Source organism: Triturus cristatus, chromosome 4_2, assembly GCF_964204655.1.
Source record: "Triturus cristatus chromosome 4_2, aTriCri1.1, whole genome shotgun sequence".
In the NCBI taxonomy this organism is placed as follows: Eukaryota; Metazoa; Chordata; class Amphibia; order Caudata; family Salamandridae; genus Triturus; species Triturus cristatus.
Genome location: NC_140586.1, coordinates 702,028,773 through 702,044,424, shown reverse-complemented (window position 1 = coordinate 702,044,424; position 15,652 = coordinate 702,028,773). Strand labels below are relative to the sequence as shown.

The 15,652-nt window shown below is 43.2% G+C and overlaps 2 protein-coding genes across 4 annotated transcripts in view; one reads left to right on the top strand and one right to left on the bottom strand.

The window, feature by feature from the left end:
• Positions 1-700, bottom strand: part of TTC4 (tetratricopeptide repeat domain 4) — a 223,136-nt gene extending 222,436 nt beyond the window's left edge. Inside the window, exon 1 of the mRNA XM_085602541.1 lies at positions 679-700. Coding sequence (XP_085458667.1) covers positions 679-698 — 20 coding nt within the window. The 5' untranslated portion in view covers positions 699-700. The remainder of the gene's footprint in view (positions 1-678) is intronic.
• PARS2 (prolyl-tRNA synthetase 2, mitochondrial) lies at positions 56-15,046 on the top strand. 3 transcript variants are annotated; one of them, XM_085602538.1, is made up of 2 exons: positions 56-171; positions 13,304-15,046. In XM_085602538.1, the coding sequence occupies exon 2, from the start codon at positions 13,310-13,312 to the stop codon at positions 14,741-14,743; it is 1,434 nt and encodes a 477-aa protein (XP_085458664.1). In that variant the 5' UTR covers positions 56-171; positions 13,304-13,309; the 3' UTR covers positions 14,744-15,046. The 3 variants fall into 3 exon arrangements, with proteins under 3 accessions (XP_085458664.1, XP_085458663.1, XP_085458665.1); XM_085602537.1 differs by lacking the exon at positions 56-171 and adding an exon at positions 215-337; XM_085602539.1 differs by lacking the exon at positions 56-171 and adding an exon at positions 880-951.
• The last annotated feature ends 606 nt before the right edge of the window (positions 15,047-15,652 follow it).

The window sequence follows — 15,652 nt, the reverse complement described above, 5'->3', positions numbered from 1 at the left end:
CAATTCAATACAAAACACACAGTTTTAAATTTACTTTTGCTTCGGTAGTCCTTTTATTATTTCGGTAGCAGCTAATCATTGCTGCTGCACTCGGCGAGTAGTTTCAATTTGTGAAACAATTTTAGTCTTCAAGACCGATTCGTCGACAAATTTATTTTACGGATAAATAAGGTACTGTATAGTGAGAAAGCATTTGCGCATTTCTTTTCATCGTGTTAGAGCAGCCCGTTTGGGTTACTCAAGCTAGATGGTCTGTTCACCCTCTACTGTAGTCGTTCCTTTTCCACGAGGTTACCAAATAGCTGCACCTTGCATCTACCAGCTTTTAAATCCACATGTAAGTGCAGAATTAAAAGTCGGTGGGCCATATCGATTTGCAGTGTATTATTAGGTTAAAACTAAGTTTACCAGTTCGCTCAATGTCACGAAGGGCACAGTACTTCGTTCCCGGGGTTTAGTATGACATCTAATGAATTCTGGGAGCTGTAGTCCGTCCACTTCAGTTGCTGTACTCGAACCAGTGCACTCGAAAACAACGATTTCTAAACAAACGAACAGCTCTGTCTCCTTGATGGCTTGAAATCATCTGGTAAAATGCATTCTGATATAGGGTGATAATGTAGGGCTTCAACCTTGCTCAATTTCAATAGGACACATCGTTTCAAGTCCTTTACTGACCTCTTACAAACTTTTGTCATCAGGTGTCTTAGTCAAATTGGTTCAGTGGACACAAGCCCAGATTCAAACTCCCAGAAAGCGATAGCGTGTCAAAAGCCCACTATTTTGTTTAGCTAAAGTTTGTAAACCTGGCTTAAAATACATTATAAAAAAAGTGCTACAGCGCGGACCGTACTAGCCATCATATCGCTTTCTGCGCCGTGATGAGGGGGTGGGAGGGACAGCAACAACAAAGCCCACATCAGAGACAGGGCAGACGTAGGACCCTTTTAGGTTGGTTGACAAGGGATTTTTTTTTTAAGCTTGTTGGTTTCTTGCCTGTACGAAAAATGCGATCAAATGTAACCAAATTATAAAGGCTGTTCATATTGTTTTCCTTTCTGATTTTAATAAAGAAGGGATGTGAGGCTCAGTGAGTGATGGCCAAGTTGTTTTAGCCTATGGTCTCTGTTATTAATGAAATTTGGTTGATTTTCAGCCCTGGGTCCAGGAGCAGGTGCTGGCCTGTTTGAGGGTTTTGGAGGAGGAGGTGTCAGGCTTATAGAACAGGCGGTCAGTGTTAATAGTGCTTTCTTTTCGGGTAACAAAAGTTAATCACTATACGAAGGATCACTGCTGTAATTTCCATATCGTTATGGATAGTTCATTTTTATTAAATAATCCATCATGGTTAGAATTCAAAATTTGAAAACCTCTAGCTCAAATAGAAAAGAAGTGTTATAAGAACGCTATCTTATAAGAGGCAGTGCAGCTTCTGGCATAGAAAAAACTCTGTGTTGCTATATTTAGTCAATAAAGAGATGCAAGTCTGTACCAATTAGTATGAGTATACATTTTTAGTTTAGCTCCTGATGGATTGCCGTAAGCACTTTTTTGTATTCAGCTGGTAACCCTACTAAATTCAAAATAAGGTGCAAAGAATGAGCAAATATTTTCCACGAAAATGACTTTGAATCAATATTTTACCAGAGAAGAAAATTAATGTTGAATTTGTTGGTACATTTTTGCCCTGGTAAATGCTCAAAATATTTGACTGTTTTGTTTATTTCTATCCGTTTTTATTTTCCCTTAAATATGAATTTTGCAGTTTATGTTTAGACAATAGTATTCTCAACTATGAGTTATTTCAACAGGGCAATCAAATATTAGAAGGGCCCTAAACATGTTGCATATGTTTCAGGTCCCTTTGTCTTGATTCCTCAAAAGCCATATAGTGCAACGCTCATAAACAAACATGTATTAGACATTATGAAAGTGTCCTTTCGTATTCCCCCTGGTGTAAGCAAAGAATACACCATTCACTGAGTTTGCAGGGAGACAGTTTTAGCAAGCATACTCGGGTAAAATGCAGGTGCACATTTTAATAAAATAAGTCTGTACATCTAGGTTTCTGGTCTGCTGAAAGCTTCATGTTTTACACAAACTGTTTTACTATGGGACGTAGACAGCACGATATTAATAAAATGGTGTTCCTGTGACTACCAAAGAAACTCATTGAGTGTTGATGAATAACATTTCAAATATGTGTGCCAAAGTTGCCACACAATTAGCCTTAAACGTGATAATATGTTGCTTAATTTTATTGCACTTCCACATAATGTAGTCCTATATGGCGATATAATTGCATTTTTTTCTCCTAAAGTTGAGCTATTGTGGAATGGATGGTATTCAATTAACCTTCATTCTTTGCCTTTTGATGCAGATGATAGTGGGCATTTGATTATGCAGGTAGTAGGCTGGACACAGATGCCCTCATTCCAAAAGCTTCCTAATTCCGATGGGAATCCAGTTACCAGCTACATCGGAATAATGAGATCTTAAGGAACATTGCTAATCTCAACTTTCACCTGGAGATTTCGACTCCCTAAAGTAGGGTGAAACTTCGAACCAAAATGAGGAATTACTGGGTGGGGTCGTGCCAGGAATTACAGACCCCCCCCCCCATTTCTAAGGGGACCCAGAGGGTCCTGCATTTAAGGGGCTGGGTTTTGCCCACCTACGGAGTTACGGGTACAGCGAGTACCCATAACTCTAGGATAGGAAACATCCAGCCTATTTACCAGACTACTCATAATGAGGCCCAGAGTATGTCAGTGTGTTAGCTGGTGGGGTATTTGTGAAGGTAGTTATGATAGGGCAAGATGGTGTGGGTGCAGTGCTTCGACTAGATGGCAACAGTCTAGAAGTAGGTACTATTTTCTGTCGCCTGAGATAACAAAGGAATACATCAATGCTTACTATAGTCAATAGAGTGGCTTGTATGAGCAGTTGCTGTTTGACATACAAGGTGGTTCCTTTATTGTATTGTAATGACATTTATATAGCTCTTACTACCCCTGGCAAGGCGCCAAAGCGCTTTTCTGGCGAGTAACACGCTACTCCAGAAGCGATGCATATACTCTCGTTGGAACTGGGTGAGTTGTTATAGGTTTTATTCGCAATTTTCTTTTATCTAGAGATGTTGATATGCCTTTACTTTCTATCATTTGTCCCTCTTAAAATATCCTTTGTTCAGATTAAGTGGCTTTGCTAAACTTAATTCTTCCTCTTTTTTCAAGGCTTAAAATGTCCTCACAAAATCAACATAATGGTGTCCGTGCCCAAGCTCACTTGTGCCAGAGGATTTTTGCATCAGAGCTTCACCCAGTACCATTTCCAAGCCACCAGAATGTATCACCGTCATGGCATTTTTGCACAAGCTCACAGATGCCTTAGTTGATTTCAACATCATAACATGTCAATGCACTAGCTCACGTATACTTTGGTTTGTAGGAAAATTCTGACAGTTCTCTACATGGGTTCATATACCATACAGGCAATAATATTATCATCACCTAACACAACATAACCGAAAAGTCTAGCAGCACCTCCCCATCCACTGGCAACTCCTTCAGCAATTGTGTGTATTCCTCTGGGAACCCCAAATGATCTTTGCCTCCTTTTTATTCCTGAACACCTTGTTGTGAGTTGGAAGGGCTCTAATTATATCCCAAAGATGCCCAGGGTCCCTTTGTCTAGAGTTCCACATGAGTGTGGATATACCCATACATCGGTGGTAGTAGTCTGGAGATTTCTTATAGGTGGAATATTCCTTGAATTCACACCAGAATTTGTACGGGTTTGCACATATATGTGTAACAAGGATTTGACCACCCGTCAGTGTTGCCTTCCTGAAGCTGCTGGCGCTTCCTTCATGGTAGTGATGTCGTGTTTGACTGTTTTCCCTTTGCCGCCCTGCTGTTGGTCGTGGCTGAACTCTTCCCCCTGTTTTATAGCCTTATTGTGGAGCATATAGCAGCCCCTCTGCTTTCTGTGACAGTGGTTGGCTTCAGGGGATATGTCTTTATGCAGATTCCTGATGTTTTATTTGACAATCTTCAGTAGATTTCTCAATTATGCATATTGTCCACACGTGTGCTGTTTTCCTGTGGCAGGACATCATCAGCTGATATCCGCTGTCATCTGTTGAGAAACATATGGTTGAGTGCCTCAAAATGTGTGAGGTAATGCTGTGCTGTGTCTTAGCAAAAACATATTGTGTAACTTGCCTGGTAGGTCACAGTGTTGTATTTCTATCTTTACATACGTCCAGTCACTTGACTGGTTTCCAGGATGGCATCATGCCAATCTATAGGGAACGCTTTGGAGTAGAGAGTTAAGTACAGGTGGACATCTTATACAAAATGTATGTTGATACTTGTGAATCCCTTGCAGTTGTAGTATGTAAATAAAAGAGTGAGTCGCAGCGAATGACACCTACGATTAGAGGAAATCCACCGATGTGCAAGGAACGTCTCTTGATTCGAGTGGAAACGTGACAATGTCTGTCACATGAAGTCTGGGTGTATCTGTGACTTTCAGCGAAAAAGGGTACAAAGTTCCTCATGTACACCTTATTGTACATGAGGAACTTTGTACCCTTTTTCGCTGATAGTCTCCTTGGGGCATGTACACTGGACCTCCTTAAACAAGTCCCCCTGTCCCCCCATTTTGGTACCATGTATCTGTGACTTCACTGTTTTTGAGGCAGGTGGTGGATGAGATTGTGTGTCTTTAGTAACCTGTAGTATAATTATTGAAGTGCATGTAAGAATCTTTTCCCAGTAGGCCCCTTTTGATTTATATTTCTTTTTGCAGTATACTGCTTTGCTGAATTTCTTTCTCCAGTGTGCTCTCCTCATTGCACAAGGATCTGTGGCCTTTTTCAAGTGGTCACTCTTGTTTCCTGGGGAGTGTGGGTTATTGTTTTTGTTTTCTCCTGCGCTTGTGCATTGTGCCTATCTGTGCCTCTCTTTCTGTTGGTTTTGGTGAAGGGAGTTACGACTTGCTTTACTGTGATTACAAGTTTCAGGGTTTTTTTTTTTACTTTTCAATATTTTTGATCTCATTTAATTGTTTTGTGAATAAATGCTTTTGCTATAAGCGTGTGTCCTGGGCTTGCAGCACTGGTTCTTAATTGTATTCAGTATTCTGCTTATGATTATGTTGGCCTGTAAAGAAGCATTTGAATGATTTCAGTTTCCAATTCTTGCTCTTTGTGTGTGCCAGTGGTGTTCAAGTGTTAATACTGGTGGGTAATTTGCTGTATGTTCGTTGGGTGTAAGCACCTACAGCTGTGTAGGCTGTCATGCCAAAGCGATGTAAGTCACCAGACGTATCCTGTCATTTTAGTTTTGCTGTTCATTAGGGTGTGGTACCATAATATTGACTTTTAAATTTCGACCTACAATAGATCGACTATGCTTACCTTGACGATATTGTGCAAGCCAATATCTGCCAGTCTGTATTGTTGCAGGTCTTGTAGATTTCAGTATTTTGACATACAATTGTTATCATTCTTCTCTTTCTTCAATCTTTGTGTGAGTTTTGTTTCAACAACCAACGACTGTGCCTTGTTTTGCTCTTTATTCTCTTAGCATTTCATATTCCCTTTTTCACAATCATTCCTTTGCTGAATCGAACCCGTAATATTTTTAATATATGTGTGTGGCCGTGAAACGTAAATTTCATTTTGTATTTTGCCATTCACAAAATCAATTTCTAAGTGATAAATAAAGGCACACAAGTACGGTCCTCTACCAATCCCCAAACTAAATACATACCAGTCATTTGTATTTTCAATCATGATTCCGTTTGCAGGTGTGACTGTATCACAGCACTGTAAATAAGAGGTTTATTTTTACTTATCTACGCTGTTGCTCAATTTTTTTCATGTAAAGGATGAAAGGCAGAATTAGCCCTGCTAGGATTCATGCCAACTTTCAGTTTTAACACAATTCACTATAAGTGGCTACTTAAGTCACTTTACTAACCTAATGGCCTACTGGCACGCCCATTTCTTAATTTAAGACTATTATAATACTTTTGAATGAAGCCCAATACACACACCTCCTCTGCTGAATGCTGAGGATAAACCTGAACTTAACAGGATGTAGACACTAAGATGGGCCTTCAAATAGTACTGGATTGTGTAGGTCAAAAAAAGAGATCAGTTATCAGCCACTTCTTATCCCAGGTCATTAATAACCCTGATGCCAATAATCAAGAGTTAACTACACTGCCTGTTTTCTTTTTTCGGTGCTTGACGAAAAAGTGGGTGTGACCTGTTGTCCTGCTTGTTCTTTCTACAGAAGAAAGGATATTCTAGGAATTCCCCATTTCCCGATCCGACCTTCCCTGGCCAACAAGTTCATGTAACTGTGGGGAGTATGTATTCTGGGATAGAGTCTATTTTATGGAGCTCTTAGGTATTGTAGCCCGTTTCTTTGTCCAATTGCTTCTCTTGCAACATCCTCAGGATTTGAGGAAAGCAAGGTTTGTTCCAGGGCTTGAGGGCATCATACCTACTTTGTTCATTTAGCATTAGGAAATTGTTACACGTGATGTTGGCTCTAAGAAGGACATACTTTTTTTTTTTTTTAAATCACGTTTTAGAAAGGAAGGCTACTACTTGTGTTTGAGTTAAAAGCAGGTCACTTGCTGTTTGTGAGTAATGTTGACATCTGTATGCTGGGGCTATGAGATTTCTCATCGGCTTCCAATAGGATGACCTTCGGTCAGTGAAAACCATCCTGAACAATTGTTTGGATATCAAAGGTAGGGTGCAGAGGATCATTGCTAGTAACTTTGATATGGGGCATTTCTAGAGCACGGGTAGCACACTCGAAGCTCCGTCTTCCTATCTCAGAGGGTTATTTAGAAGTGCCCGATTATGAGCTATACTATGCAGCCGCTCAGCTCCAGTGGCCTATGCGCAAGGCTTGCAAGGAAGAACCTAGCTGAACTTGATACCTGGGCAATGATGTTGTCGCAATAAGATCTGATTGAGTGGATATCGGGCACAAAAACTCAACTCCAGAGGACTGCGGGCTGCACTTTATTACAGGCAGCCCGTAATGTCTGGTCGAATTATGTAGTAAGAACAAAAAATTGATAAGCGCACTATCCGTGTTGAGCGTTGTGGTTGGCTGTGGCGTGCTGCTGGGGTATCACACTCTGGTCTAGAGTGTCAGAATTCAAATATGGTAAGCGTCTCCTGAAATAGGGGACGTCCCCCTGCGCACAGCAAGAACATCTAAAGGGTTTAAGAAGTTCGATGATCAGTACACAGTGGTTTGAAAAAATAGTCGGAGACTATGTTAGGAAGGTTAATTTGATGATATTTAGTTGATCATATCACAAAAGATTCATCCATGAATATTCAAGGTATCAGTCCATTAGTTATAGTGAACCTTCCCCAATGCATTTCGGTCCTATCAAGACCTTCATCAGGGGACATATCTACAAGAAAAGTCAACACACTTTTTGCTTTCTTGTATGGTCACGTTTCACTACTTTCCACGAGATAGCTATCACTCGTCTATTTTCCTGCACGCTACTGGTTTTATGCTGGTTTGCCATTCTGGCTCGATTTTTCTTCAAGGATACATTGCACTTCCTTAATTGCTTTCCTATCTTGGTGAGCCACACCATCAGTTCCTTCCCTTCAGGATATGTATTACTGTTACATCGGACTTGATGAGTTGCTTTTTTATGCTTTGCCATGATGATACCAACACTGACATGAACTGTTATGTTTTTGGTTACTTCCTGATTCTTTGCTTTAAACTTTTCTTGCAGATATGTCCCCTGATGAGGACCGAAATGCATTGGGCAAGGTTCACTATAACTAATGGACTGATACCTTGAATATTCATGGATGAATCTTTTGTGATCTGATCAACTAAATATCATCAAATTAACCATCCTAACATAGTCTCCGACTATTTTTTCAAACCACTGTGTGCTGATCATCGAACTTCTTAATCCCTTTAGGGGTTCTTACTGTGCGCAGGGGGACGTCCCCTATTTCAGGAGACGCTTGCCATATTCGAATTATGTAGTAGCCAAATGCTGCCCCCCACCGTATGCCCCAGATCTCCCTATCGAGACGTCACCAGGGCCATATACCCATATAAAACGCCCACAATTCACCGATTGGCAGGCAGCCGGCCTGACAACATGGGGAGACTTATTTGTTGGCTCAGCCCTATATGATTTTGACACCCTGATGAAGGATTATGGTACCTCTCCCGGCACGTTCCTTCTCTACGCAACATTAACACAGCAGGCAACGCGAATCTGGGGGGACATCAACTCGGTACTATCAACCTCTGAAGGCTTTCAGACACTACTGTCACATTGGACAGGCAGGAAAGCCATCACAGCCATCTACAATTCCTTTAGAGCAGACACAGCCCCCTCATTAACCTCATTACGCGAATACTAGACAATGACGCTCTCCACCAAAATCACAGACAAGCAATGGAAACAATGCGTGGGAAATCCCAAGATCATTTCCATGAATGCCAGACTGAAATTCCTGCAATTTAATTATTAACATAACACATACTTAACCCCGCACAGGCTGGCGCAAATGTACCCGACCTCCATTGATATCTGTCCCAGGTGCCATGACATGGGCTCTGATTTTATGCATATGGTATGGACATGCCTCCGCATCACAACATACTGGGGGAAAGTATCTGATATATATATATTTGTTAGGACTCGCGTGACCCATGCGCTGGTCTGGCGAGACTTTCTGAGAGGGCGCCAAAAAGTGCTACCAGGCCAGCCTAGAGCTACAGTGCATCTGCGCGGGCGCGCGCGCCGCTTTTACCGCGATTACTTTCACTTTCGGGCCGATCGCGATCACTTTCGCGGCCATGCGTAGCCAATAGGTCTTGCTTTTGGGACCTTATAAGTATTTAGTTATGCAACTGTTGCATGGCTAAACACTTATAAGGTCCCATAAGGCGAGACCTATTGGCTATGCCTATGCTTGTTTTAAAGATGTTTTTATTATGACAAAAATCAGGACAGTCACAGGTATATCAACAATAAGTACATATTCATACAAATGTTGTCCATAAAGCAGATCTGATAACCATTCATTGTCTATCAGCCATTTGTATCCTGTCTGTTCCATTGGTTCTCTGTCATTTCCATCTCAGTAGTTGGCGATACACACAATTCACCCCGGTATGCATTTCACTTTCTCCATTTCGTATCCAATTTCTTGGGACATCCTCTAGACTTGAATATCTTTTTTTCTGCTATCATACATTTATCTAGGTCCCTTGCCCTCGATGGTGGGATCTCAGCTGCCCCCCCCCACTTCATCGCAATGTTGCGTTTTACCAGTGTAAATTCTAGGGTAATCCACTGTTGTTCCACCCTGGTAAGGTCAGTCGCCTCCCATATGTTGAGGAGCCCCAATTGTGGTATCAGTGTAATATCTTTCTCGATTGCTCTCTGCATGTGTCGTGTAGCCTTTTCCCATAAGGCTTGTATGTGGGGACATTCCCATATGATGTGATAAAAAGTTGCCTCCCCACTACATCGGCGGAGGCACAGGGCATCCTGTCTACTCCCAATCTTTGCAAGAGTGACCCCCATGAGGTACGTTCTATGCAGGACTTTGAGTTGGATAAGGCGGAGTTTAAGAGGGATGGCCGCCTTCTTTGGGGACATCAACGCCGTTTGCCAATCGTCATCCTCCATTAGTCCCAGATTGGTTTGCCACTTTTCTCGGAGGGATTGAATCGGGTCAGGTAAATTATTACTAAGTTTCCGATACGTTAGCGACACAGTGTTTTTTAACAGTGGTTCAGAAAGCAGTCTATCCTCCAGGGGAGATGTCTCCGGTGACTCCTTATTAGACGAGAGTGCTGCCTTAAGAGCGTGCCAGATTTGTAAATAGCAGAAGATATCTCCCTGAGCCAGTTCATACTCCTCCTTCAATTCTGCAAATATCAGTATTCTTCCTTTTTTTCCACAAATGGCCTACTGTTGAGATACCTATAGTGTCCCATCTATCAAACCTTGGTTGGTTGCATAGTGTGCCTAGTTTTTGAGCTGACCACAACGGGGTAGCTTGAGTCAGCACGTCCAGCCAGCCGAGTCGTCGATTGGCCTGACGCCAGACCTCCACAGTATGGGCCGTTGGGCCCAGGTACCGACCCCTTCTAGCTTTCGAATAGAGCGCTCCTAGATAACCTTCCCCATTTGATATTTATCCAGGAGATATGCCTGGTCTGACGGGGGGGCGATGCAACCATTGGGTCAACACCACCAGCTGTGAGGCCCAATAGTACAGACGCATATGTGGGAGTGCTATACCTCCGTCATACCATCCTCTGGTCAGTTTATTGAAGGCATTGCGGGGCACCTTTCCATGCCATGATAGTCCTAACCTCACTCTCAATACTTTTAAAATACGAGTCGGGGACCTGATGCGGACAATTCTGATGGATATATAGGAATCGGGGGAAAGCCAACATCTTAAAAAGAGCGGCTCGACCCAACAAGGAGAAGGGCAGTGTTCTCCAGTGTTTGACATCATTGCGTAGTCTGTCCAGAGGCGCAGCAAAGTTTTTAGTGTAAAACAGATTGGGATCAGGGTTACATAGATCCCGAGGTACCTGAATCCCTCAACAGCTCTCTCCATGTCACATCCTAATGGGAGTTTAGGGATCGGTCAGTGTATTGCAAAAATCACTGATTTGGACCAGTTGATTGAGTATCCCGAATATTTACCAAAATTAGTGAAAATGTTTAAAATTCTATGGACTGACCTGGCTGGTGACGCAAGATACAGTAGAATATCATCGGTATAGAGAGATATTCTGTCTTCCTGCCCACTTCAACCCCCTCAGCAGTGGATCACCTCTGACCCATGATGCCAATGGCTCTAGTATCAATGAGAAAATCATTGGGGACCGGGGGCAACCTTGCCTTGTGCGTCTTTTCAATGAAAATGTTCTGGACAGGCGATTGTTAACCTTGACCTGGCCTTTGAGGTCCGTGTAAAGTAATTTAACCCATCCCATGAATTTAGGGCCGAACCCTAGGCGCCGCGGCACTTCGAATAAATATGGCCATTTAATTGAATCAAACACCATTCTGGTGTCCAGGGACTACACAACAGCATCTTCCTCTATGACGTGCTTGCCACCCAGGACACTGTGAAGACGACGGATATTCAGCGCCGTGTTGCGGCCCGGCAGAAAGCCAGACTGGTCTACATGAACCAGTGACGTGATAACAGGGGTTAGGCAGGCAGCCAGGATTTTTGCGAGGATTTTCGCTTCAGCATTGATCAGTGATATTGGTCTGTGGGAGCTACAGCTATCGACGGGTTTCCCCGGCTTATGGATAACAACGATAGAAGCCAATCTTTGATCCTCTGGCAGGATCCCCTTTCATTGTACATGTTTATCATACGGGGCACGACGAGCGAGCCTGTTGATTTGAGAAATTCAATGAGGATCCCATTAGGCCCCAGTATCTGATATATTGACAGCTGCAACTGGAACCATGATCACAACCCAGAGCGCACACTACTTACTAGGCAAAACCAAAAGGAATGCATGCCGTAAGAACCTCAATAAATTCCTAGACCTGGCGTTGGTTCTTGCCAAACACTCCTTGGCTATGGCCTGAAAGTCCCCGACGGGCTCCTCCACTAGGCACCCGTTGACTGCTCTCGGACATGCCCTGGTGGCCGAACACTTGACACTGACATCTCAGCTACCACGCCCAACGTCTAGGACGCAACCTGTGGACTGGCAACGACACGTAACTATTATAGAAGCTAGCCTCCGCAATACACACGATATTGGATGATGTATCAGTGGCACCGACATCAAAACTGGTCACCACATCTCGGACACCCTGAGTACTCATACTAAGATCTACACACGAGCGGAGCGCTGGGCAATACACACACGGGGTGGCAAATAGACACAGCTATCTCACATTTCCGGCTCGGATCGACTGGACTCTCACATAACATGGCATATACACTGCATGACTCCTCCACCATTCTACTCCTATTATAATATTCATCATAGTAAGACTCTGGCTGCTCGCACTACACATAAGTGACACATTTAACGGTAATAAACTTACGACGAACATAAGACAGGCACACTAGTTAGGTGTTATTATGTTTATTTTTCGTTTACATTATGTTTATTCACAGCTTTGTACAGCAACATTTATTGATAGCCTCAGTAGTGAATCAATGTCGATATTCACTACCTGTAATGGTGGATATGGCGATTTGCCCCCTGCCCCCCCTTGCTGGGCATAACAATGAAAATGGAGATGTACTATAATATGTACTTTATAATGCCGTATTTACAGCTGTATGTTGTTTTTGAGTATAAAATCAATAAAGATTATTAAAAAAAAAAAGGTATGGTGCAGAGATGGTTTATTTCTTTCCTAAGAGTTCCAGGACAGAGGATGCCAAGGTTGGGATTCACCCCCATGCCCTCCAGTGGTCATCAGGGTGTCTGTCCTATTGCCCATAGTATTCATTCTTTATATGCAGTTGGTGGTTTGTCACCCTTAGTAGCCATTCCTAACGATACTAGGACACAATGCAGCTGTACGTTGTGGTATTTTCTGAATCTGATTTATGATATGCAGAAAAATTCTTCCTTTGTCTTTTTGAATTGCATATTGACTAAATGAAGACAATTCTTTTTGAAAATTACTCTTTGATTCCAGAATGAAGGAATTGGCAGTGGGTGGAATGTACAATCCCTGGTCTTAACTAGACATGATTTTGGAGACTGTTTTGGGTGACCTACCAAAATCCCCTCTTAGCCCAGTACAAGCAGCACCTGACTCTGAAGCCATAGTGGCATCTGGGGCCTTGAGGTGTGATCATGTCACTTCAAAGCTACGCCATTTTCACTTGGTCCTGCTACATGCCCACCTGCATTGTACTGCGGCCTGTCTCACCCACATGGCAGTGGTGTGGTCTGTGCTGCCATATTCAGCACTAAACCATTTCTATTCCAATATATTGGTTGCTCAGAGAGACCAGTTTGCCCGAAGACATCCTTTAGGGATCTTGAAACAGCTTACAGAAGAAATTAGAAGTTAATTGTAATTTTTCTTTGGAAGTACAGATGTCCGTGTGTGGGTTGTTAGTTTTACGATTTGCTGTTTTAGAAATATTTTTATTAGGTAACCTCTTGGCTATTGGGTCATGTATATTGTGTTGTTAAGGGGGATTGTATTCTGTGCTTGTATCTATACACCAAAAAGACATATCTTTCATTCACAGGGGTTGATGCTACCAAAACACAGCATGGAAGGTTTGAGGAGATGCTGGAGAGTGTTTCATCCCGCCCTGGCACCTCACACCCGCCATCATTGCAGGGACCACCACCATCTTGCTGACAGATCCAAGCGACTGGCATTGTCCCAGTTCTTCCATCCGATGAACCTCCAGGAAGAGATGGTGTCCGGGCTGGAGACCAAGCCTGGAGACCTGACCTGCAGAAGTCAACGCCTGATGCTGAAGGCAGGGTTAATTTATCCGAGCAGCCCTGGTTGCTATTCCTACATGCCTTTCACTGTTCGAGCAATGGAGAAGCTCATCAGAGTGATAGATGGGGAGATGCAGGCTATTGGTGGACAAAAGATTAACATGCCCAGCATAAGCTCTGCTGAACTCTGGAGGAAAAGTGAGCGCTGGGATTTAATGGGCAAGGAGCTCTTCAGACTGACTGACAGGCACAGCAAGGACTACTGTCTGGGACCAACTCACGAAGAGACGGTGACTGACATGATAGCGAGCCAGGGGAGTTTGTCTTACAGACAGCTGCCTATTCTGCTCTATCAGATCACAAGAAAATTTCGAGATGAACCAAAGCCTCGCTTTGGTCTGCTCCGCAGTCGAGAGTTTTACATGAAAGACATGTACACCTTCGATGCCTCGGAAGAAGCTGCACACCTTACTTACAGCCTGGTGTGTGATGCCTACTCAAGCCTCTTCCAGAATCTGGGGCTACAGGTTGTAAAAGTGCAGGCCGACACCGGGAATATAGGCGGGAAAATGTCCCATGAGTTCCAGCTTCCTGCAACCATTGGGGAGGACAGGCTCCTGGTGTGTTCAGGTTGTAGATTTGCAGCCAACGTCGAAGCGATAAACTTTGACCAGAAAGAATGCCCCCAATGTCAAGGATCCTTAAGTGAGACAAAAGGGATCGAGGTTGGGCATACATTTTATCTGGGAACTAAATATTCTTCTGTCTTTAATGTTTCGTACATGAACGACCAGAACAAACCGGCTGTTGCAGAAATGGGCTGCTATGGGTTGGGTGTCACGCGGATTCTAGCTGCTGCCATCGAGGTCCTCTCTACCGAAGGCTCCATCCGTTGGCCCAGGCTCATTGCGCCTTTCCAGGCCTGCCTTATCCCACCAAAGAAGGGGAGCAAGGAAGAGGCGGCTTCCGCCCAACTGGACAAACTCTACGATGACATGATGGAACATCTGCCTCTCATGAAAGGAGAGGCCATCCTGGATGACAGGACTCATCTGACCATTGGCAAAAGACTGAACGATGCCGATAAGATGGGTTATCCCTATGTGGTCGTAGCAGGGAAGAAATTGTTGGAAAGCCCATCACAATTTGAGGTCTGGTGTCAGAACACCGGAGACGTTCGGTTCCTGACCAAGGAAGGGGTCATTGACTTACTCGGCAGCGTGGAAGCTGCGTAAGACTTCACTTCAGCTGATTCTTCTGGAAGACATTATGTGGTGGCCAATTTATCCCTGGGAAGCTTTGTTACCTTGCATCACTGGCTGCTCCTTCTTAATATTGACCAGGTCCAAAGTAAGAAGGCTGCTCCTATGGATTTACTCACCGGAACTTTCCTAAGAATTATGTTGGTGTCCTAAAGAAGTTGTTACTTTCCTCATTTGAAAGCAGCTAAATATGGTGTATATTTTCAGTGAGTTATAAATTAAGTGATTTATTTGCATATAAAGCAGTTTAATGAGGCTGAAAGTCTCAATTTTGCAGTCCTGTGTGAAGTTTCTTCAGATATTTACCTATGTTTATTTATATTGAATATATGCACACATCGGCATAACCATGTATTAAGGCCTTCCTGTGCAGAATGAATCTTTCAGGTCTTGTAATCTAATTGTGATTGTATAAGCAGTTGCACTCTTGTGAATTGTAATCTAGTTACAGAGACCATGATGACCATTTCCATCACAGTGATAGAAGCCATTTCCTTCTCTCGAAATAGCATTCTTCAAGCTACTGTATTATCTGCTGGTAAAGTGTGTGACACCTTGGGCCTGGTTCATGTTTATAGGGCAGAGGGCAGTGCAGCTGATCTGTTTCTCCTAGCTGTAGTCTTATTGAAAGCATCCTTGTGTCTCGAGTGCACCGTGACAGAACGCACAGTCCTGTGCAGTGCAGCAATACTTTCCATGACAGGCCAATGAGAGGTAGCCACATTCCTGGCGAGTATTCACCACCGTGCCTGGATTGCTGTTAGAATGTATGCCTGTAATGCAAGAGTTAGGCACCAGGTGGTGCTATAACTACTTGCATAAGGCACAAGTAACTACTGCATCTCACTAGAAACCTACAATGTAAAGCAGGCTTCTCCAGCA